Source organism: Coenobita brevimanus, chromosome 57 (assembly GCF_032717465.1).
Source record: "Coenobita brevimanus isolate Jiangsu-jjx chromosome 57, ASM3271746v2, whole genome shotgun sequence".
NCBI classification, from domain to species: Eukaryota; Metazoa; Arthropoda; class Malacostraca; order Decapoda; family Coenobitidae; genus Coenobita; species Coenobita brevimanus.
In genome coordinates, this window is record NC_137010.1 from 18,261,830 (window position 1) to 18,284,679 (window position 22,850).

General features: G+C 40.1%; 1 protein-coding gene across 1 annotated transcript; it reads right to left on the reverse strand.

Annotated features, from left to right (window-relative positions):
• Positions 1-2,939: 2,939 nt before the first annotated feature.
• Positions 2,940-22,814, reverse strand: LOC145402299 (popeye domain-containing protein 3-like). Its single transcript, XM_080274438.1, has 9 exons — positions 22,716-22,814; positions 19,280-19,417; positions 17,490-17,671; positions 16,818-16,949; positions 16,078-16,185; positions 14,471-14,623; positions 11,995-12,110; positions 5,827-6,074; positions 2,940-3,189 (listed from the first exon to the last, which is right to left on the reverse strand). The coding sequence occupies exons 1-9, from the start codon at positions 22,810-22,812 to the stop codon at positions 2,996-2,998; spliced, it is 1,368 nt and encodes a 455-aa protein (XP_080130564.1). The 5' UTR covers positions 22,813-22,814; the 3' UTR covers positions 2,940-2,995.
• Positions 22,815-22,850: the final 36 nt, after the last annotated feature.

A 22,850-nucleotide genomic window follows, 5' to 3' on the forward strand; every position in this document is an offset into this window, starting at 1 on the left:
TGTGACACACTCAGCAATAAAAGCGTCTTGCGTTAGCGAAAATAGAATACTATACTCTTTTTACTCTAACTTGGCCCAGATTTTCGCCTTTTTGTTTATCTTATTTCACGCTCAGTGGAAGGAAGACAATGCTGTGGGTCTTCATTGTTTCAGTAGCACTAGGCTACCTCGTGACGAGCATGATATCCTAGGGTTAATTTATATTTACAGCTCAACATTCAAGGTGGACAGGTGGCAGTTTTAGGCCAGGCCAGAGTATAAGGAGTGTAGTGATGTTCTGACCTTGACATCGTTAAGTAGGGCCGAGTTCTTCCAGTTTTCTCCACCCTTCCTTACTATTTTTGTTTGTTTCACCTGCCTAGCAAAACGCTTGAATTTGTCCTTCTGATTATGGTCTGTCTCATCTCACTCCATCGTGTGTGTGTGTGTGTACACGTGGGCAGCAACTTAGTGGTGAAACTACTGTTTATTATTATTATCATTATTATTATTATTATTATTGAGGCGACGATGCACTTGACATGTTGGTGATGATAGGCTGAATGGAACATGTCCGAATAACATTTACCAACAAAAGTGTTCCCTTCAGATATATGTTGTTAATTAATAGTACTAACGAGTAAAGAGATTATGAAGCAATGTTGCATTCAGCCAGTTATCACCAACCTGTCAAGTGCATCTTCGCCTCGATAAAAAAAAAAAAAAAAAAAAGGAATGTGCATCTCTTGTTTTTCATTTCTTGTTTACTTAGCCAAAGTATAAAGACACGTCTGTATAGTAATCAGGCCAACACAAGACGATTTGGCTCACCTGAAAAGAATACAAGCAGTCAAAAGTCACCCACTTAATACGATGACATAGCTTTTTTCATGCTTTTACCAGACGAATTTATGCAGCTTTGGAAACCAACGTCATGGTAAAGAAGTTAGCAGCAATGTCCATTACCTTGTTGAATTAGACATTTATATATATATATATATATATATATATATATATATATATTAAACACCAAACAATATTATTCAGTTAAGGAGAAAACCCCATTATGGAGGGGTAGAAAAATATACCTTTGGAGTCTTTCCTTTCTAGAGACGCCGTTGGTTACCATAGTTTTTATTCACTCATCAAACGATTTTGTTCAGCTCAGAAACCCTGGTAGTCAGATATTATTCCCTCGGAACCCTTTTACTTGCCATGGACGCACGTATATCTTAGTATTTTAGGCCAATACCCTATGATTTTGCTCAGCCGAGTCAAATCGTATCAGTAGTGCTTGGAACCCGGGTACATGAAGGAGAGGTTTTGTAGTTTGTACGTTTATTAAAAAAAAAAAAAAAAGTACTGCAGCAGCAGCGGCAGCAGTAATAGTCGTAGTAGTAGTAATAGTAACAGCAACAACAAACACAGTAGTATTTTTTTTTTTTAACTACGATCTTTCCTTCCGCCCCCCTTCAACCTCCGTTAAGGATAATAATACACTTATATGGACAAATTAATAACAAAAATACAGTTACATAATTGACGTACATGTGCGTATGGGATGGACAAGTTATATTTATATGTATTTGAGCATACATAATTCATATATAGGGGTGTTTCCATTTGTAGAAAGTGTAGCATATTACTTGTGTATATAATTATAAGGCATAGTAAATATATGTTTACATCTTATCTATAATGAAAGTCGGGTAAAAACTGTTCCCTGTTACGCGTACCAGCTGCAGGGAGCCAAGGTTAGACTAACGTAGTTCAGGTTGTCGACCAACATGTGACTCAGGTGGTATTACAGTGATTCTGATCGAAAAACGTCCAGTCACATCTTGAAATTTTAATCAATGTGACCATGGAACAAGGCTTTTAGGAGAATTCTGGCATGATCATGGCACTGTAAGCAAATGGATGCCAATTTAGCGCTTACATCGGATCTAGACGTGTTTACTTTTATTTAGCCACAAATTTTGACAGCTCCTATCGATTTCATCCATATTTCAGCGATATTCTAATAATTTTCAGCATTATTCCTAGCAATTTGTGGAGTTTTGTGTACCAGCGGCAGCCTTGTTCCTTAACTGGCAAAGCTAGTCAGGCCTGTGGTACAGTATGACAATGAGACTACTCTCTCTCTCTCTCTCTCTTTCATTGTCAATTCATATCGTAGTAAACGAATACGTAATTAGTGGTAAAAATATCGTTGTAAATAATTACATAAGGTCATTTTCCCTTAATTATCAAACTAACAGGTTGCAGGCTGAACTTATGTTCTATATATGATAGGGTGAAAAATATGGGCACTGAATATGCATACACATAACGGTGGTAACTTATTAAAAAAAATGCAGAGAAGAATACCATTACTATACTGTAAAGTATCAAACGCTCTCTCTCTCTCTCTCTCTCTCTCTCTCTCTCTCTCTCTCTCACACACACACACACACACACACACACACACACACACACACACACACACACACACACAAGCATATCAAGGTATGTAATGTGGCATATGACGTAAATACAAAGAGTAGTTCAACACACCGAATCCTATAAATCCCGATCTTTCTAAAAAATGGCGGGAATTTTCCAGATACGTTATTCACCTACCATAACATACAACATCAGTACAGAATATACTCAGCCATTGGTATAACGTGAGGAATCTTCCAGTCAGTTCTATATGTCGTGGCTGACTTCGGTGAGGGAGTCTTAGGAGGGCAGGTCGGTTAATGATGTCGTCTAGGTTTTCTCTCTCTCTCTCTCATGATGACGCAACGAAAACGAGTGGCTTAGCTTGCTGAATCCTTCAATATCCAATATATATATATATATATATATATATATATATATATATATATATATATATATATATATATATATATATATATATATATATATATATATATATATATATATATATATATATATATATATATATATATATATTTTCCCCGCCATACTTTTCACGAGCCATACCATATAAGAAAGGTACAAAACATAATTAGCGATTAGTATAACGTGAGGAATCTTCCAGCCAGTTTTGTATATCGTGGCTGGCGTCGGTGAGGGAGTCTGTGGAGGGCAGTTCGGTGAGTGGCGTCATCTCCGGTCGGCCGTTCGGTAAATAGCCGTTCTCCCGGTACGCACCCCTACCCTCCCGGTAGCCCAGGTCCAGCCGTTCACGACCCTCGTATCCTGGGAAGGAAAAGTAAATTGAATCGGTGAGGAAATGTAGTGTGTTAATGAGAAAAATTGGAATGCGGTGAATTTGTGTCAAATTCTCTCTCTCTCTCTCTCTCTCTCTCCTGGTTTGCTATTGCAGTTGCATCACAGGGTTCATTGTTTCGTAATTCATCGAAATGATGTGTATCAGCATTAAATGTCCGCAACTGCACATCCAATGCGATGGGGTCAAAATGCAAAAATAACTTAATTTTTCAATAATGGAAACCAACAGAAAAGTCGACTTTTACTGGGAAGCGAAGAGCTTAACAAAAACACCGAGATGAGGATGGACAGCTTTAGAAAACAAAAATCAACGACTTTCATATGACACAATTAAGAGCACTCAAAGATTGTAACACCTACGACTAAGGACCGAATGTTTGACTTTACCCTTTGACCTTGATCTTCGACAGATTACTCTCAAAATGGAGTTGTCATTCTTGTCTAACTCTTAACACTTCCATCAACTTTGTTCAAATCAGATCAAAACTTTAACTTTGCCCAGTGACCTTAACCTTTGTTCTTTTCGGTGAAATTGACTTTTGACTTCTCAAAATTGAATCCTTATCTTTGTTTTAACCTGAACCCCTCTACAAACTTCAGCCTACGTCGGAAAGACTGTTTAGGTTGACCTTGTCATGTAACCTTGACCTTTGATCTGTTGTTCTAAAAAAAAAAAAAAAAAAAATCAGCCTCCTGGGTGATCCTCAGTTCATCCACCAAGTTTGATCCAAATCAGATCAAAACTGTATTGGTTATTTTGTTCACACACAGACACAAGGGTCGAGCTTTGACTTACACTGTGACCTTGACCTTTGACTGATTGTTCTTAAACCTGAATCCCTGTGTTCTTGCCTTCCTTAACACTTCCACGAAATTTGACACAAATAATATAAAAATTGTTTGGGTTGATCTTGCCTTGTTGGCCTTGGTTTTTGATCTTTCTCCTGACCGACCTCTGACTGACTGTTCTCAAAGTATAATACTTTTATTCTTATCATCAATCCTTCCACAAAATTTGGTTCACATCTGATAAAACTGTTTAAGTTGACCTTGCGCTGTGACCTATTGTTAAAAAAAAAAAAAAAAAAATAGGCTTACGCCATACTGTAGCTAAACCTCAACCCTTCCAACATATTTGTTTTAAATCAGATGAGTTATTTTATTAACCAATCCACACACTGACTGAACTTTGGCCTTGCCCTGTGACACTGACCACTGACTAAATTGTTCTCAGAACTATATCGCTTTATTCTTATCTTACCCTTAACTCTTCCTCCAAGTTCGATCTAAATTGGATGAAAGCTGCTCAACTACTTTTTTTTTTTTTTTTTCAGGGTGGATAGTGGAAAGAAAAGACTGATTCTGCTTTGTCAACGTTTGACCAAGCCCTGTGACCTTGACCTCTGATTTATTGTTCTAAAAACGTCAGGTTTACTTACTAGCTGGTGCTCACCCCTTGCACTATTTTTTTTATTAAAATCAAATAAAGATTACGTTTTTTTGATGCGCGCGCGCCGCTTAGAGCATAACACCCATTCTTGTTTTGCGGTAGCAGGTGTAAGCCTTTCGTTGGAATATGTTTTTTTCCGTTTTATTCTTGCTATCTCCAAGCGATTTATAGCTTACTTTTTTTTGTTTTACTGGAAGGGTCAGACATACAGCATTCATTAGCTCCCTCAGTGCGAGATGTCTTTCCGAATTTAAATATAACCACTGTTATAAGTGCAAATGTATGACAAAGTGGTTAATTAATGCATCATTAAGTGTAAGGGTCTTTATCTTCATGTCAAGAAAATAAAGGTCCTTACCTCTTAATACCTGTAATGCTTTAAGTAACCAATATAATCGTTGACAGGTGGCAATCATAAATGGAAATCATACGTCATCATGCTGAACGAATTAATACATCAATCGATAACTTTAATGGAACTCTGAAAACTACCCGGAATTTCGGATTGAAGATGTGTAACTTCAACAGAAAATCAATAAATTATAAAGTAAAAAAACTGCAGCCCCCACTTCATGAATCAAGGTTTTGAATATCAGATCAGTACTACAGTCAATTTATTTTCATCTGACAGAACTGAGCCATTCCCATTACTTGAATAGTCGTAGTTCCATGAAATCTGATAACCTTTAAATATGAGGTAGGGATGACTCTCCATGTTTAGCCTACTAGTCAAACCAACCCTCTGTCTAACTACACTTGGCCATCAACTGGGCTAAAAGGGGTTGGGGATCTTTGTTAGGCGAGAATATTATGTTATATACAAATTTACTCTGTTTAAGAGAGTTCCCTAATAGTGAAAGAGTGAATGGAGGTTATATGTAACTCTTCCAATACAAAAAGTACCCACAAAGCTACATACAATCGTCGGGGGGGGGGGAGAATAAAATAATACTCCATGGGACTGAAGTAAATGTTACAAAAGACAGCTTTAACAACAAAGAGTATCCTCTTGGTGTTGATGTAGGTTTTTAACAACCATCATTAACCAGCCCAGTAATAAATCTTTTGCAAGTTTATGAAATCATTTGTTCGTTAGCCAGTAAAAAAAAAAAAGTACTGGGAATGAAAATATTAATAATGAACAGTATACTCACTTGGCGCTGATGTAGGAAGAATTGTATACCCGAGTCTGGAATGTTTGCTGGGTATGCCGAGGTTGGCCACACCTGCCAGAGATGACGCTAGACCGCCCCCACACACCCCTCCACCCCCTCCACCCCCACCCACACCCCCACCACCACCACCAGCACTGCTACCACTGCCACCATCACAGCCACCACCTCCACCCAGACCACCCCCACCGCCGCCACCACCTCCACCGCCGCCGCCTCCCACACCCGATCTGGAAGATGGGAAGAGAAAGACTTGTTACCGTATTGTAGAATGAGGAATTGCCATCATTAAGTTTCCATACTATGGTGGAGACCTACAGTCTTAGCTCCATTCTCTCTTGTTCCAAAGGCTTCCCAGTTTGGTGCCATCCCTTCACTGTACCAATACATTTCAGAATTTGGTATAATTGTTCCTTGGTAAAATACTCCCACTCACCTTTTTCTTTTTTATTTAAGCCTTTTAAAGGGTCTTATGGGTAAAAGGTACAGGTAATGCTGAGGGTAGATGCCATGAGACGCTTAGCCACGGTGCTCGTCTCCGTAACATAAACCTTTGAGTCTGTGGCTCGGTATTCATCCAATATTCTGGGATATAAGGCCACTGCATCACTCAGGTTATCATAGTTACATCCCGTATGTGTTACCCTAGATACTCATTTTACCTACCAACCCATGAAGAGTGGATAGACATCTGAGTTAAATGATGCCAGCTGCCCACACCAGGGTTCGAACCCTGGCGCTGACAGGCCGGCAGCTTTTATGGGTTAAAAGTCAACCCCTAGGAGTACACACGCAAGTTCAGGGATCCTTTGTATGTTCATTAACCATAATGGCAGTTTGTACAAAAGTATGTCAGTGACCTGTAACTGTGAAGATCATCCTGTATTCCCTTGGCAATGTTGGCAGGCTTTAATTTTTTGCTGATTACCCTACCTTCCACAGCTGTCCTCATCCATTACGAGCAGCACTAGCTTATGTGTAACTGAAGGTTATTTGACGCTTAGTAGGTAAGTTTGAATTTTACTTCAAAATATTAAGACAATTACATATATATTTATAAATGTGTGTGTGTGTGTGTGTGTGTGTGTGTGTGTGTGTGTGTGTGTGTGTGTGTGTACATGAAAATGTCTTCCTTTTTTTTACTTGCTTTCTATTACCACACAGCATTACACGAAAATCCAAAGCACTTGGGGAAATTTATCCCAGGCTGAGCGCTCCTGATTATTAGATAAAGCTGGTTCTTACCTGATCATATTAAATTCTCGGGTTAATTTAAGTACCGGTATGCTACTACATGCCCCAAGGCCAAGGACATTATAGTGGATTTGGGTAGGAACGATGACATATTAGTATACGTTTATGGACAAAATATACCCTGTGAAACCATAACTCTCTCTCTCTCTCTCTCTCTCTCTCTCTCTCTCTCTCTCTCTCTCTCTCTCTCTCTCTCTCTCTCTCTCTCTCTCTCTCTCTCTCTCTCTCTCTCTCAGTGTGTTTGTTGTTGACCGTGGCACAATGACTAAGTGTGAAAAGTTGACTTCTATGTGGCAGTTCATGGCCATTCCAGCACTCATCGTGGGTTGGAATTCACCTTGGTTTGGGAATGATGAGGCAGCCTCCCTTAGGCCTACGCCTCACTGCTGCTTGTGTGAGATATAGAGGTGTGTTGACGCTTAGCAACAGCCAGGGGTCACTCTGTTGATTCCCTTGACCCTTAAGCATCGCAAAATGACATATTATACTCTGCGTAAAGGAAGTATGTTATTCCAGTTAATGCCTGGGGTCTACAGTATGGGTAACGGTAAGTGGGGTATTGTATAATGCATTTTCCGCCAGTGGCTACAAAAAAACAAGTAATTGAAGAACTTTTGCAACACACTCCACATACAAACTGAACCAAATGAGTGATAGGGGTATCCTAAATGAAAATGCCTGGAGCCAGCCAGAACAAAACACTATGTGGGGCTGCAGTGAAGGTATTAGGGCCTACAACTGGTTTTCTCCGTGCACCACGAACAGTGCTTGAAAGAGTACAGGAAGGAATGGGGAGTAAGCCATCGCCCTCACATGAAGATGATAAAGATATGATACCACCTACATGACACCACCTGTATAACATCCGCTTTATGACACCACCTAATACCCCTATCTGACACCACCTATGTAACACCCCTATATGACACCACCTATGTAACACCTCTATATGACACCACCTATGTAACACCCCTATACGACACCACTTATGTAACACCCCTATATGACACCACCTATGTAACACCCCTATATGACACCACCTATGTAACACCCCTATATGACACCACCTATGTAACACCCCTGTATGACACCACCTATGTAACACACCTACAGTATATGACACCACCTATGTAACATACCTATATGACACCACCTACTTAACACCCTTATATGGCACCACCTATATAACAACACCTGTATAACACCCCTATATGATACCACCTAATATCAGTCCCTATATGACACCACCTACAGGTACACAACACCTCTATATGACATCATATATATATATATATATATATATATATATATATATATATATATATATATATATATATATATATATATATATAATAACAGAACGGAGGAAGGAAAAACAAATGAATAAAAAAAAAAATCCATACACCAGATTCCTGGTGTTCTCTGGTCATAAAATATCTGTAACAGTTGGACTTGAACAGCTGTGGGTTGAAATTTGGAGGGAAACAACTCTGGGCAAGCGAGTTCCAGAGAGATACGGTTCGGGGAATGAAAGAATTGTGATAGGCAGAAGTTCTGCAATATGGCTAAGTGACATTCCAGTCATGAGCGCTACCAGATGCCCATGTAGCACGAGGGAAGGCATGGAGAGGTGGCATCATGGATGCAACTTCGTCTGAGTATTTGCCAAAATAATATCTGTAAAATAATGCAAGGGAGGCAACATTCCTTCTTACTTGCAGGGGAGGTAGTTTATTTGTAATGGCAGGGTTGTTAATAATTCTAACAGCTTTGTTCTGAATTTTGCCTTATTGTTTTAATGCAACCTCTCCACATCCATTCCACAAGGGTGAGCAATATTCAAGCTGAGAGCGCACATGACTCTTATAAATTATAGCTACCTGCTCATCAGCGAAGAAGTTACGGACTCTGTACAATAATCCAAGTTTCTTTGGGGCGATTTTAGCAAGCGATCTAACATGAGAGGTCCAGCTGAGGGCATTGTTAAGTGAGACACCAAGAATTTCAATACTTTTGGAGATGGGAATATTAGTATCACTGAAGGTAATGTACGAATCTGACAATATCTGTCTATTAGTAAACTGTATATATTTCGTTTTACTAGCATTAAAAGAGACAAGCTTGTTTTGTCCCCATTCACTGATCGTAGATAGGTTTTATTTTATGGAGATGGCTGTACTGAGTTGAGAGGTAGAGATATTAGACTTTGTAAATGGGTGTCTGAGTGTGAATGAACTATGTAGTGTTGGGTCATCTGCGTATGAGTGGATGCGACTGTGGGTGACAGATAAGAGATCATTAATATGAACCAGGAATAGGGTTGGCGCCAGAACTGACCCCTACGGCACGCTGGCGTTAATTGAGTGGAAATTGGAATACACATCATCTACTTTTACTCTTATTTTCCTGTCACTAAGATATGAAGAAATCAAAGGAACAAAAGACGTTAGTACATAGCAAGGGAGTTTGGACAGCAGGGAACGGTGCCATACTCTGTCGAAAGCTTTAGACATATCAAGAGATACTGCATGAGTTTCTCCATGTATATCAATTGATTGATGGATGGTATGAGTTAGGAGACTGAGTATGTCAATGGTGGATCTTTCGTGGCGAAAACCATATTGTCTGTCACTAATTAAGTTGTTGGATTCAAGATGTTTAACAATGTGCTTATTAATTAAAGTTTCAAATACCTTACCAAGAGAAGATGTGACAGCTATTGGTCTGTAATCAGAGGGGTCAGAGGAACTTCCTCTCTTCGGAATTGGGTGGATATTGGCTTCTTTACATGAATTTGGGAATAAAGAAGTACGTATGGATGGTCTGAATAATTTAGCTAGAACAGAGGCAAGTCCAGGGGAACACTTTTTCAAAACAATTGATGGAATTCCATCTGGGCCTGGAGCTATGTTGTCTAGGATGGATTTTACGTATCTTGTCTGTATTTTAAGTGGGGTAATTCCGGGAGAGTCAAGTTCTAGTACCGGGACATTCTGGCTGGTATCGTCTATGGTAGAGTTTCTGGCAAATGTACTGGCAAAAATATCCGCTTTCCCACGCGGGTCATTTGTAACGTTGCCATCTGAAGATTTTAGTGGGGGAATGGAAGATGACTTGTTAAAGTTATTATTGAAAGAATTAAGAGTTGACCAGAATATTCTATCGTCATTAGGGTTGTTAAGTAGTTTTGATGCTTGCTTTTGAATAAAGTTTGATTAACTAGATTTAATACAGCTTTTGCATGATTTCTAGCAATTTTAAATTGAGAGGGTGATTCAGAGGTTTTTTATTTTAAGTAAGAGTTATATGTTAATGACTTTTGGGTTGTTGCTCTGGCACAGTTGCCATCAAACCATTTTGGAGAGTTCGATCTTTTAGTGAACTGTTGACTTGGTATGAATAAATCCATACCAGCTAGTATTAAGTCGCAAATGTGGGACTGGGTAGAATTGGGATCACTAGAGAAGAAAGACTGCCATGGAATGTCAGCAAGATAATTTCTGAATCCATCCCAGTTTGCCCAATCAAAGTGCCATTGGGTCACCCTGACAGGTTCAGAACGGGGAGGTGTGGGGGGGTTAACTAATGAGACTTTGATGAGATTGTGGTCAGAGGATCCAAGTGGTGACAGTACCTCTATCCTGTATTGATGTGGATTATTTGTCAAGAATAAATCCAAGAGATGGGCATTAAGGTCAGGATTATCAGGTATTTTGGTTGGGTGCTTTACCAGCTGGGTGAGGTTAAACGATTCTGCAAACAGCTCGCACTCTAGACCAGCATCGTCAGTCCTGGCAGAATGCAATAACCATTCAACATTATGTATGTTAAAATCACCCAAAATGGTAATTTCGGTGCTAAGGGCAAGGTTAAGGTTACTCAATTGTGTGGATATGGAATCAAATACACTGGGTTCCGAAGAAGCACTGGGGAATCGAAAAACTACACAAATATGTTTGGTAATATTTTGACAAATTAGTTTATATAATGAGTAATCAAAACTGGATGAAATGAAGTTTAAAATAGTGTCAACTGCATATTAGGATCTGATATAACAACAGGTGCCGCCCTTGTTACGGAAGTTTGTAAGGAGATGGTAACCGGGAAAACAAAATGGGGATATATCAGTAGAGGGTGAGATTTGTGGTTCTGTGAGGAAAAGGGCCAAAGGGGATATGGACTGAAGGAAAAAATGAACTGAGTTCAAATCTGTGGTAAGGCTGCGGATGTTGGTGAAGAATAAGGCCGCACTTTCACCTCTTCGCTGACGAGCATTACCGGAGATAGCAACAGTTGCTGCCGGCACAGTCGCTTGATGGCGACAGGGAGGACACCGTGCCGCCAGCCCTACCCTGCCGGTGGTGGCAATCCGAGGTACCACCTCATTTGATAGTAACATTGCAGCGCCCATTACTAAAGAGAGTGCATAGAAGGTGTGATATGTTATGTGCATGTAGTGTGGTGTAGACAGTTGAAGGTAGAGGTATTATGAGAGCATGCTGGCCTACTCTCTGTGTACTCGTAAATGAATAAACATAAAACATCATCTATATAACATCCTCTGTATGACATCACCTATACAGTATAACACACCCTTTACGACACTACCTATATAATTCCCTTCACAACACCTCTACATGACACCACCTACACAGCGCCTACATAACTCCACCTATGTGACACCCTATATGACACCACCTATATGACAACCCCAATATGACACCATCTATGGCACATACCTTGAATATAACATCTCTATATGACACCACCTACATAACATCATCTATGACAGCACCTATATAACAACTCCATAACACCAGCTCTATAACACCACCTGCAAAACACAACCAATATGATACCGCCTATGACACCACCTACGTTAATGACACCACATACCTGAGAGAGTATCTGGCCGGTGAGCGGAGTGAGCCGTCGCCCCCACACGAGGAAGAGAGGGACGAGGTGAGGGAGGGCAGCCGGATGTCTAGGTGTGACCCCTTCTCTGTCACGATCTGTTAAAAGCCGGACCCACAAAATAATGGTGTACGTCTTCCATATTATAAAATATTTTTAGTTTTTTTCAGCTCTGGAAAGCCTTCTTGCAAGGTAAAGAAAATTAAAGCTACATATTTATCCTCTCCAGTAGGAAAAATCTCTCCTGAGAACAACTGTCTGGTGGTAGTCTGATTAAGATGAATTACGTCATCGGGCTGAAGAGGTTACTATATGGACCACTTTTACAACCTGAACTTTTAACCCTTTCTGAACGACGACGCCATCATCTGTTAGTGTCAGCACACATCGTGCAATTTTACATGAACAGTTCCTGAAAGTTTTTTTTTTTCCTATGCTAAATAAATGCGTAAGCTAGAAGCAAAATTAATAAATAATGATTAAATATATGGCTTCATCGTACTAAAAAGCTTAAAGAAATTTTATAAACCCTTCCCCATGAGGGGATTTCTCCTGTCCTGAATAAAACCCTCTTGCGGTAGCAAGACTACAGAACAAAGTACAGTAATTGTACTGAAAGCATTTTTTTTCCCTCTCTGATGCGCCAAGAAATTTTTGGACATCACACAAAGTTTCAGGGTAATGGACAGATATATGTACGGCACTGGATAATTTTGAGAATTCCGGGAAAAATCAAACTACTTTATTCCAGCAGAAACTTACGAGTATATTTCCATGATAAATTTAGGGTTCCAGATAGTCAGGAATTGTTGAGAAATTGTTGGGAAATAAATGCAATGATAAAGGGGCATTTTAAGACTTCTAAGACGAAGACTTCAGCAAAAATTTTGACATTTTGAGGATATATTGCCAGACTATTAGGTCAGGTTAAGGTCACTCAAGACTTAGCAAAATTTAAGAGTATGGTAATTTATTTTTTTAATCCGAATTATTTTGAAAAATAACTCTTGCCACTCTTTATTCAACTTAGGAACAATCTATGGTACTGAAGGGGTTACTTAAGGCCATATTTAATCATCCACTTCCGTACGTCTCTTCTAAGCTGAATAAATTTTTCTAGTTCTAGTAAAGAGCAAAATAAAAATAATTAAAAACAACTTCCCAGGCAGAAGGGATTAGGAATCATGTGATATTTCCGAACATATGGGAAAATTTTGCTCTCGGGAAGTTCGAAAATCCTGGTAATTCCTCCAGTGAACGAGCGAGCCCACTTAAACACAATCAAAGTTTGCGTCTCAGGACAGATGGTGGGTGGGTGGGGGGTGTAAACTGGGGCGACCTCTAATCGTGCAGTTTTGTGGAAATTTTGAACTTAAAGATACAAGATGACTGGTGTCCACATTAAGGTGTGGAACGTGTTCGTGCCAGCAGAGAGTGTTTGAGTCAAGTACGGTAGGTTTCGCTGGAAATGATGTCCTGTGTGTGTGGGTGTTAATGGAAAGGTACTCAGCGTATCGCCCTCCGCCTATCGGTCCACATTCTAGAAGTTCGTCGTAATTCAGTACCTTGGGGTTCCTCTCTTAAAATGCCTAGTTTTGTCTTTTTCTTTTTTCATTTTAAGGACCATAGGCACTAGCAGGTTAAGCAAAGATTCTATGCAACGTCACACTTTGCCACTGTATTTTCACTTGTAACTTTGGCTGAGGTGATTTTCTCTTGGTTGTTTTCTTTCTGCGAAAATCAAACAAGCACGTCGTAGCTAGTGGCGCTTGCCAGGGCTAATTCCCATACTTTGAGTATGGCGACAGCGGCACTGCTCATCACCAAAGAAAAATCGGTCACACATTGTCTTTCACACAATTGTTATTTCTGAGCCAGTTTTTATAACTGAAATCAGGGGTGGGGAAAGTCCAGCCTCCGGGCCGTATAAGGCCCGCAAGCCCATTTGATCAGGCCCGCGAGGCAATTCATAAAAGCAATTTCATAAACTCATGAACGATATATATATATATATATATATATATATATATATATATATATATATATATATATATATATATATATATATATAATGTACTGGGCTACAGTTGATTTTAAGTTGATAATTTTGTATGGTCCGCGAATGAAGTTAAAAATATCCTAATGGCCCTTAATAGGAGAAAGGTTCCCCACCCCTGATTCAAATGGTAAATCCCATGTTTTTAAGTACGCCTAATTAAATCAACTACTAACTTCAGAAGTGCAGGCTTAAGACAATTCTAAAATTAATTTTGACATATATAAAGCATTGGTGAATTTTAAGAAAGCCTTTTTCACATGGTCACCTGCCTTCTGGTTCATGCTATAGAGCTTCTTACTGATGTCCCTGGGTACGTGGGTGGACAAAACAGTTGTCAGATAAGACTGTAACTACCACGACTACAACCACCACAATATCACAACAACCATCACCACCCACCTTCTGGTTCATGTTATAGAGCTTTGTGGTGATGTCCCTGGCTATGAGGGTCGACAGAACTGTGGCTAGATAGGACTCCTTAACGAAGAGGTACTCCAGGCTGGTGCGCGGCCAGAACACGTAGCGACACGACGTGGCCGCGATGATGGACACCTGTGGAGAGATGGAGAGGGATGGATGAAGGGAGAAAAAGGAGGGAGTGATTGAGAGAGATGAAGGGAGGGTGAGAGAGAAAAGGAGAGAGAGAAAGAGGACAGAAAGAAAGAAATATCTATATCACACACACTCGTGTGTACAGTATGTATATATATATATATATATATATATATATATATATATATATATATATATATATATATCATCATCATCAGCCGTTGAGGTCCACTGCAGGACCGGCCTATCCCTACCGAAGCAGGGACGATACAGCCACTGTATCTCTACCCAGTGGCTTAGGCTGTCTGGTAGAGATTGTATGTAGGGTGAGAAGTGCTTGTAAGTGTAACTGTAGTGTTGTAGTGGCTTTGGATATGTGTGTAGTCTGTGAACCAAGTGTAATCGGCCCGCCTTATGCCGATTGGGTGCAAGCATACTAGTATGCGATACTGGTTCAACCACAGCACCCCTTGTGTCCGGCAAAGTAGCAAGTGGCTTGGTGAACGCTTTCCAGAGTTTTTACGACTCTGGCGGGAGGCAAACCCGCGCTCACCAGCGTGCGAAACGCACACTCTACCACTGTAACACAGAGGTGTGTGTGTATATATATATATATATATATATATATATATATATATATATATATATATATATATATATATATATATATATATTGTATACGTGTGTATGTGTGTGTGTGTGTGTGTGTGTGTGTGTGTGTGTGTGTGTCGGCGTTTCTTGTGTTTTCCTGCCTTTTTTATATTGGGGGCAATAACGGTTGGGAACACCCCCTTTTTTTTTTTTTATCTACCATACAGTACCTAATTATGCATCCACCCAGGGACGGTTTTACACTAAGGCTAAGGAGGCTGAAACCTCAAGCCCCAGGCTTGTGAGGCGGCCCCAATAGTTAAATATGGAAACTTCTATTTATTTCTTTTATTCAATCGTTTGTTTATTTTTATTTACCTTAAATGGAAGGAAATGCAATTGGCAAAAAATTTAGTGCACTTTGTCATAATAATTCAGTGAAGGGAAATTACAGCGGCAACGTTTTCTATATGTTCCGTGACACTTTGATGTATGGCAGTAGCTTACTGATGAATGTATTTATGTATGCATACATGCTTATATATTTGTCTAGGTATGTATGTATACATGTATGTATGTATGTATGTATATAGTTAATAGTGTCTGGGCAGAATTAACCTCAGGCTCCAAGTACTCCTAGTACGCACAGGAATATAGCTTAGTTAATACCTTTAGTCCAACTAGTTTACCCAAGTAGGTAAATTTGTGACACGCCAGTGAGCCACAAGTCTGCTGTATTTCATATGTATTTGCACTTGCCAATGAACCTAAGATAAAGACACAGTAACAGTCATAAATAAAAAATGCAATCCAAATTACAAAATAAAACTGTATGGATTCATCGCTCTCTCTTAAGCACCAACCTTGAATTTGTCTTCGAGTGATGCCCGCGAGGACTCAAATTCCGGGGAGTCGAGGAACTGCATGGCGGTGATGGAGTGCAGGAACTGGTTGTCTGCCATAACGTTCACCTGCGAGAGAGAGAGAGAGAGAGAGAGAGAGAGAGAGAGAGAGAGTATTACTATTATACAGCTTAGAAAAATGTCAGATAATATGGTCTTTAGTTTACAAATTGTTACTATATTCCACTTTTAAATATTCCGTCTCTATACTTTACCCCCACTCGCCACTCCTCTACCTCTACCTCCCCCCCTTCTCTCTCTCTCTCTCTCACACACACACACACACACACACACACACACACACACACCAAGCTCCACCCCATTTCCCCCTCCAGTCACTTTATCGTCTCCCTCTGCCCACACTTCCCTGCACCCTACAATCCTCATCTCCCACTCTATCGCCTTTTACTGTCACCACAACTCACACATAAATCTTTCCACTCCCACCACTCTTCCTAGCTGAATCTCTCGTAGACAGTAAATAAATTAATGAACATAATCAATCCCACCAATTATACTATTTCCTACCTCCATCATCATCATCATCATCAACAATATCACTACTGCCATTATCATTGCAATCTTCATCATCATTCTTATAATCATTACTGTTTTCGAAATCGTCATCATCATCATCATCATCATCATCATCATCATCATCATCAATATATCATCATCATCACCACTTCCACGGTCCTTACCTTGCCAGACAGCAGTAGCCCCAGCCTGTCAGTGCGTGTAAGGTTCTGCATGGCGTAGGCCTCTCCTGCGTGCAGTGACATCACCTGGGCGTATTCCACAGACACCAACCGCTTGAACAACAGCCGCGGCACCTGAACACACAACCACACGGGATTACATAGCTATTACACTAGTAATTATATTTTTGTATAAATATTCGTTGGTCTCAAAGTTTAAACAAAATATTGTCAGAGTACATAAGGACCCTTTGACCATAGGTAAGCAGTTGCTTCTGTGAAGCCGTCCTACAAGTATAGCACAGTGGATAGAATATGTAGGGATCTGGCGCCCCCTTGTGGTAGACAGTGCCTTGCCAGGCACGGTCCAGGGTCCTTCTTAAGGCTAGGTGCAGGACTATGTGAGGAGGTTTCGTTCTCGGTGGGCTCCACAGCTGCCCCACTCAGGGTGCACAGTGTCATCAAGTGTAGGCTCCTCGTCAGTCATGATAAAGGGAAATAATAAAAAAGTAGAAAACATAAATGTAATTTTCCATGTTTAAAGCTCTGACTGTATATGTCCCTGGTAGGGAATTAATATCCTGAGTACTGTATAAGCATAAAATCCATCCAACTCAGTGGCATGACAGATACATGAACAGAGATAAAGAAAGATAGAGAGATACATGAGCTTACATTGAGTGGCTGGAATAGCATCTCATACATGGCTTCCAGCTCCCTGTTGACCTTGACGGGTCGCATCTGGTATATAATGTACAGTGTCTGTCCCATGTTGAGCAGCATGAAGGTGAAATTCCAGGAGAACACATCAGGGGCGCAGATCACATTCCAAGCCCAGGTGGAGTACAGCAAGAACCCTGCCAAGATAATTTTATAGATAGAGTCGGCGTTGACAGAGACGGCGTTCGCAGAGTCAACGTTGAAAGAGTCGGCACTGACAGAATCTGCGTTGGCAGGGTCAACGTTAATACAGCCGGCGGGTTTAACCCCTCCAGGACGGGAGGAAAGCTCACCGTCAATGGAAAGTCTTTAAACTATCCATACCATGAAACCGAACGTCAAACCTGATAAGAATTGAGAGAAAATAAAGCTCGGAAGAAATATAATACTGCAGATGCAACAAGAAGAGAGTGTGGAGAGAAGAGATGAAGAGGACAGTAAGGAGAGAAAGATTGGAGACAAAGGACTCTTTTAGTAGCATCATACAGGCAGAGATACTGGGGACGTATTCCCCCCGCCCCCCAAGCGAGACACAGAAGAATACGCTAACTTTCAAAAGCTAGAAATAAACTTTAGAGGATAAAATGCTAGGAAGCCTCCTAAACTGATGAGAATGCGGACTTCGGTCACCTTTGACGACACGCACAGAATACGTGGGTGGTATTTTTTGCCGCTGTCCCCCTGTGTAAGGCATGCTGCACTCGCTATTTAACTTCCTATAGTTCGGTAACCTACTTTTTTTTTAATTCATGTTTTCTCAAGATGATTTCCTTCACCTTAAGATGGACTTTTCGAACTCTGGGATTAGACAGATCCTTCATTATGCCTTTCACTGCCAAGACGTCTCCGCAAGGCTGAATAAAATCGTCTGGCGGTAGCAAGAATAAAATATAAAATACGTTATCAGACTCAAGGCGCTAATATTTGAAAGGGAAAGTGTATTGACTGACTGAACTGAGGCAGCACACCTCCTTACTTTGTGAAATGACTAAGTGCACCTGCCAATTGTCTGAAATGAGTGAATCTGTTATATCTGTGAAAGGAGAAAGAGTGCATTTGCTTTGATATCTGAAATGACTATACACATCCAGCAGTCTCGGAATGTTGCACCTGTTATGCAGTTCCAGGAAATATCGGAGAGAGAGAGAGAGAGAGAGAGAGAGAGAGAGAGAGAAGACAAGAACAAGAAGCGGTGCCAAGGCACAGTAAACCCGTCCCCGGCAGTCATTTTAGTGCTGACGTATAAACACAACAGGATATCTAGTCAAAGATGTCACATATCTAATTTGGAGTAAATCGGGTAAAAATTGACGATTCTAGGCCCATCTGAAATTTTAGGCCCAACCCACCTGACATTGACCCTCCTACCGCCAACTGGGGGATGATCCCCCTGATGTAATGAGGCATGTTATAATACGCAGATTTGAAAGATGCACCTTTCGGTTTTGGTTTCATGTCAATTTGATGAATCTGAAAGGAGTTATGGCGAAAAAACGATTTTTAAAAACATTTTTTGGGCCCACAGCCTGGGCCTTGGCTCAAAATTTAATCAGGTGATCAGAAGGTCATAGCCCATCATCCTTGTAATTTTAGTCAAAATCGCACCTACAGTTTTCACGTTAAGTTGTTAACAGACAGACAGACAGACAGACAAACAGACAAACCGAGTGAAAACAATAACCGTCCCCAAGCCCCTCTGGGGCGGGGAAGGGTAAAAAGATCTCCCCCTCCCCCTCCCAGCTTACCCAGAATAAGGATGCAGTGCATAAAAAGAAGTCCTTTGTTCTGGGACGGTGCCAGGTAGCTGACGAAGAAGCAGCCGTTGGCCAGCTGGAAGAGCAGGTGTTGCGGGGAGGTCCACACGTCACATGAAAACAACGAATCTGCCACGAGGAAAGAGAGAGGGAAAGGCTGAGCAAACAGATGAGAAGCCCGGTGCCGAGACCTGTTTAATTTTCAATTATCAATCCTGCGAAGCAGTGATGGTATCATTTCGGCAACTAGCCCTACTGTACATCGCTGTGTGAGATTCAGCCTGTGTTCATACCTAATTGTTCTTACCTATTTGTATCTTTACAGGAATAAGTCAAGCTCGTACTGTCCCGTGTATTAAACCATTTTGATCATACATATCCTTAAATTTATGAATAGGTTTGGCACACACTATTTCATTCGGTGGTGCATTCCACTGATTAATTGCCCTATTTGGGAAACTGAATTTCCTTACGTCTTTATAGCCTCCCTTTTTATGTAGTTTTTTGCAGTGTCTTCTTGCTGATGCTTCCCCGTAGTTTATATATTCATTTATGTCTATTTTCTCTTTCCCTGAAATGCTTTTATATAGCATAATCATGTCTCCTCTTTTCCTTCTCTCCTGTAGTGTAGGTAGATTCAGCTTTTTCTAGTCTTTCTTAGTAGCTTTAGATCCATTAAGCTTGGTACCCATCTTGTAGCTGAGTTTGTACTTTTTCAATCTTATCTAGGTGATTTTCGAGATAAGGATTCCAGACTACTGATGCATATTCCACGGTTGGTCCGATGAATGATGTTAATATTTTCTTAGCATGTCTTCATTTATACATGTGAATACTATTCTCATATTAGCAACCAGTGTATACATGTTACGTACCTTCTCACTGATGTGGTCTGCCGGATATAGTCTGTTACTGATAATCACTCCTAGGTCCTTCTCCCTTTCTGATATATGTAAAGTTGATCTTCCTAACTTATAATCCCAGTCTGGTCTTTTCTCACTTTTACCAAACTTAATTACATGACACTTGTCCACATTAAATTCCATTTGCCATTTATTGCTCCATTCATGAAGCTTATTTAATTCTTCTTGTAACTCTCTGCAAGAATCTGTGTTAGTAATTTTCCTTTGTATTTCTGCATCATCCTCGAACATATTTAGATAGCTTCCATTTCCAGTGTTACTATGTCATTTATATATACTAAAAACATAGTTGGTGCCAGCACTGAGCCCTGTGGAACTCGGTTATTCACTTCCCTTCATGATGAGTAATTCCCCCTTAGTACTGTTCTCATTTCCTTTTTTCTGTGTGTGTGTGTGTGTGTGTGTGTGTGTGTGTGTGTGTGTGTGTGTGTGTGTGTGTGTGTGTGTGTGTGTGTGTGTGTGTGTGTGTGTGTGTGTGTGTGTGTGTGTGTTTATCTTCATACCTCCGAGGCTACCTGATGGATTTGAATGAAACTTTCCAGGCGAGTTCGTCTGCTTGCTCCAAAGGTTTTCCACTATGTACAATTTTCTAACTATGCCTTTTTAGGGGGTCAGCCCTTCACAAAAAAAAAAAAAAAAAAAAAAATCAGAAATAGCAAAAGGAGGGTAGCTATGGCTTTCATATCCTAGTACATTTTGTGCAATAGACTCTCATTCGTAATGTAGTACTTAGGGAGCGTGCCTCTCCAATGGTTCTTGAGGGATAAGCACTTTCCCAAAAATAAAAACAATAAGAAATTGGGGAAAACGAGCATATGGATTTCATTGAAACTCTTCAGATCAGTTCGTTTTCCACTATATAAACAACGTCAGCCATTATTTTTAGGGATCAGCCCCCTTCAAAATTTATAAAAGATACAAAATTGGGGAAGGAAGGCAGATATCACTTTGATATAAACTTGTTGTAGAATGTGCTCTCGTCCATTGATTACTACTACCACTACTACTACTACCACCACCACCACCACTACTACTACTACTACTACGACCACAATTACTACTACTACTGTTAGGATATTACTGTTTTGTATTTCTTTCAAAATGACATGCATATTTCAGGACTGACTATGTAGTTTCCATTCTGGTCTCCGAACGCACAGGAAGATACTGCACATCTACTTTTTTTTTTTTTTTATTTCTCCTGGTGCTGGAGAGGGACGCCTTCATGTGGTCGCACTGATATGACCGTGTGGTGCAACAGCAACAGGACAGTTATTCAATGTCCTCCGGATGGAGATTGGTGGACATCGGTAGCAGGACAACTTCGGCCTACAATCCATTGGAATCACGTCTGGCATTACAATAACAACAACAAGTACTGCTACTACTACTACTACTAATTTTATTTCTCTTCTCATAATTATGTTTTTTGTTCTACTACAGCTTCGGGACCAACACCTAAATTATATCCTTGTTTTCCCTGCCCACCCTCCTTCTATGCTTTTTAAATTCTTCTACTTTACTTTCAACTAGTTGTGTGTAATTTTGGGCATTCGGCGAGAAACTCTTTATTTGTATTTCTAATTTCTTGTTTTCTTCTCCTGTATACTTTTCGTTACTTTATTCTTTTATTCCTTAATTATGTCTATGTGAAATTTTGGACACCTTGCCCATAAAAATCCTGGTCTTGAAACTTTTTCCTATATCTTTTTTTTTTTTTTTTTTTTCCATTATTTTGCTCCTTGATTCTTTAACTGTTTGTGTGTGTAATTCTGGCGTACAGTAAATAAGACGTCTGCTATCAGTGTGTGTGTGCGTGTGTGCCTATATATATATATATATATATATATATATACCCTTTTCTCCCCATCTTATACATTTGTTTCTACTGTTTCTTTAATCTTTAGTTGTTTGTGAGTGGATAACAGTGAGGGCCACTTAATTTGGCATGCTCTTAATATTTATAAATCTCTCACGTTTTTTCTTCCTCTCTGGACCCTACCTCACCCCATCCTTGGGTGGGATAGAGCCCATGATAATGATAATGATGATGATGATGAAGTTTGTGTAATTTTGGCCACAAGATATAAAGCTTGTTACCGAGATACATTCAGATTTTTTTCTCCTTTCTCCTCCTCTTCCTATACATCCTTATTCTTTTAGTTATTTTTCCTTTACCTGTTTGTGCGTGTAATAATGGACGTTCAGTAAGAAAAATATAACCAAGATCAGTAAAGGAATATATATTTTTTCTCATCTTCCTCCTACATCGCATATTTTTCGTTAATATTTTACTCCTTTTCTTTCAGGCTAATATAAAACAATACTGCATGTTTAGTCGAGAAGAATGCAAGCGGTGGAAGGGTTGGTTAAAGATCTAAAAAGATGCTGGGGCTACTAACATGCAGTGAAAAGGTTGACTTAGGGTGTGAAGAGAGGCTGGGGTTGCTATCGTGCAGTGAAAAGTTTGATTAAAGATATAAACAGAGGTTGGGGCTACTCACGCCAGAATGTGTTGTTGAAACTAGCCTGCCAGTCGGAGTTGGTGCCGTTGTCCATCTCAATGTCCGCCATGTTGCTCTCGTAATCCGCCTCGCCCATCTTGACGCTTCCACTCGCTCACAACTGAAGGCGACAGA

Coding starts and splice junctions, on each gene's coding strand:
- LOC145402299 (XM_080274438.1), bottom strand. CDS start 22,812: ATGGGCGAGGCGGATTACGAGAGCAACATGGCGGACATTGAGATGGAC. Junction 17,672..19,279: donor GCACTGCATCCTTATTCTGG/GTAAGCTGGGAG, acceptor TTATCTTGGCAG/GGTTCTTGCTGTACTCCACC. Junction 14,624..16,077: donor CACTCGAAGACAAATTCAAG/GTTGGTGCTTAA, acceptor ATCTCTCCACAG/GTGTCCATCATCGCGGCCAC.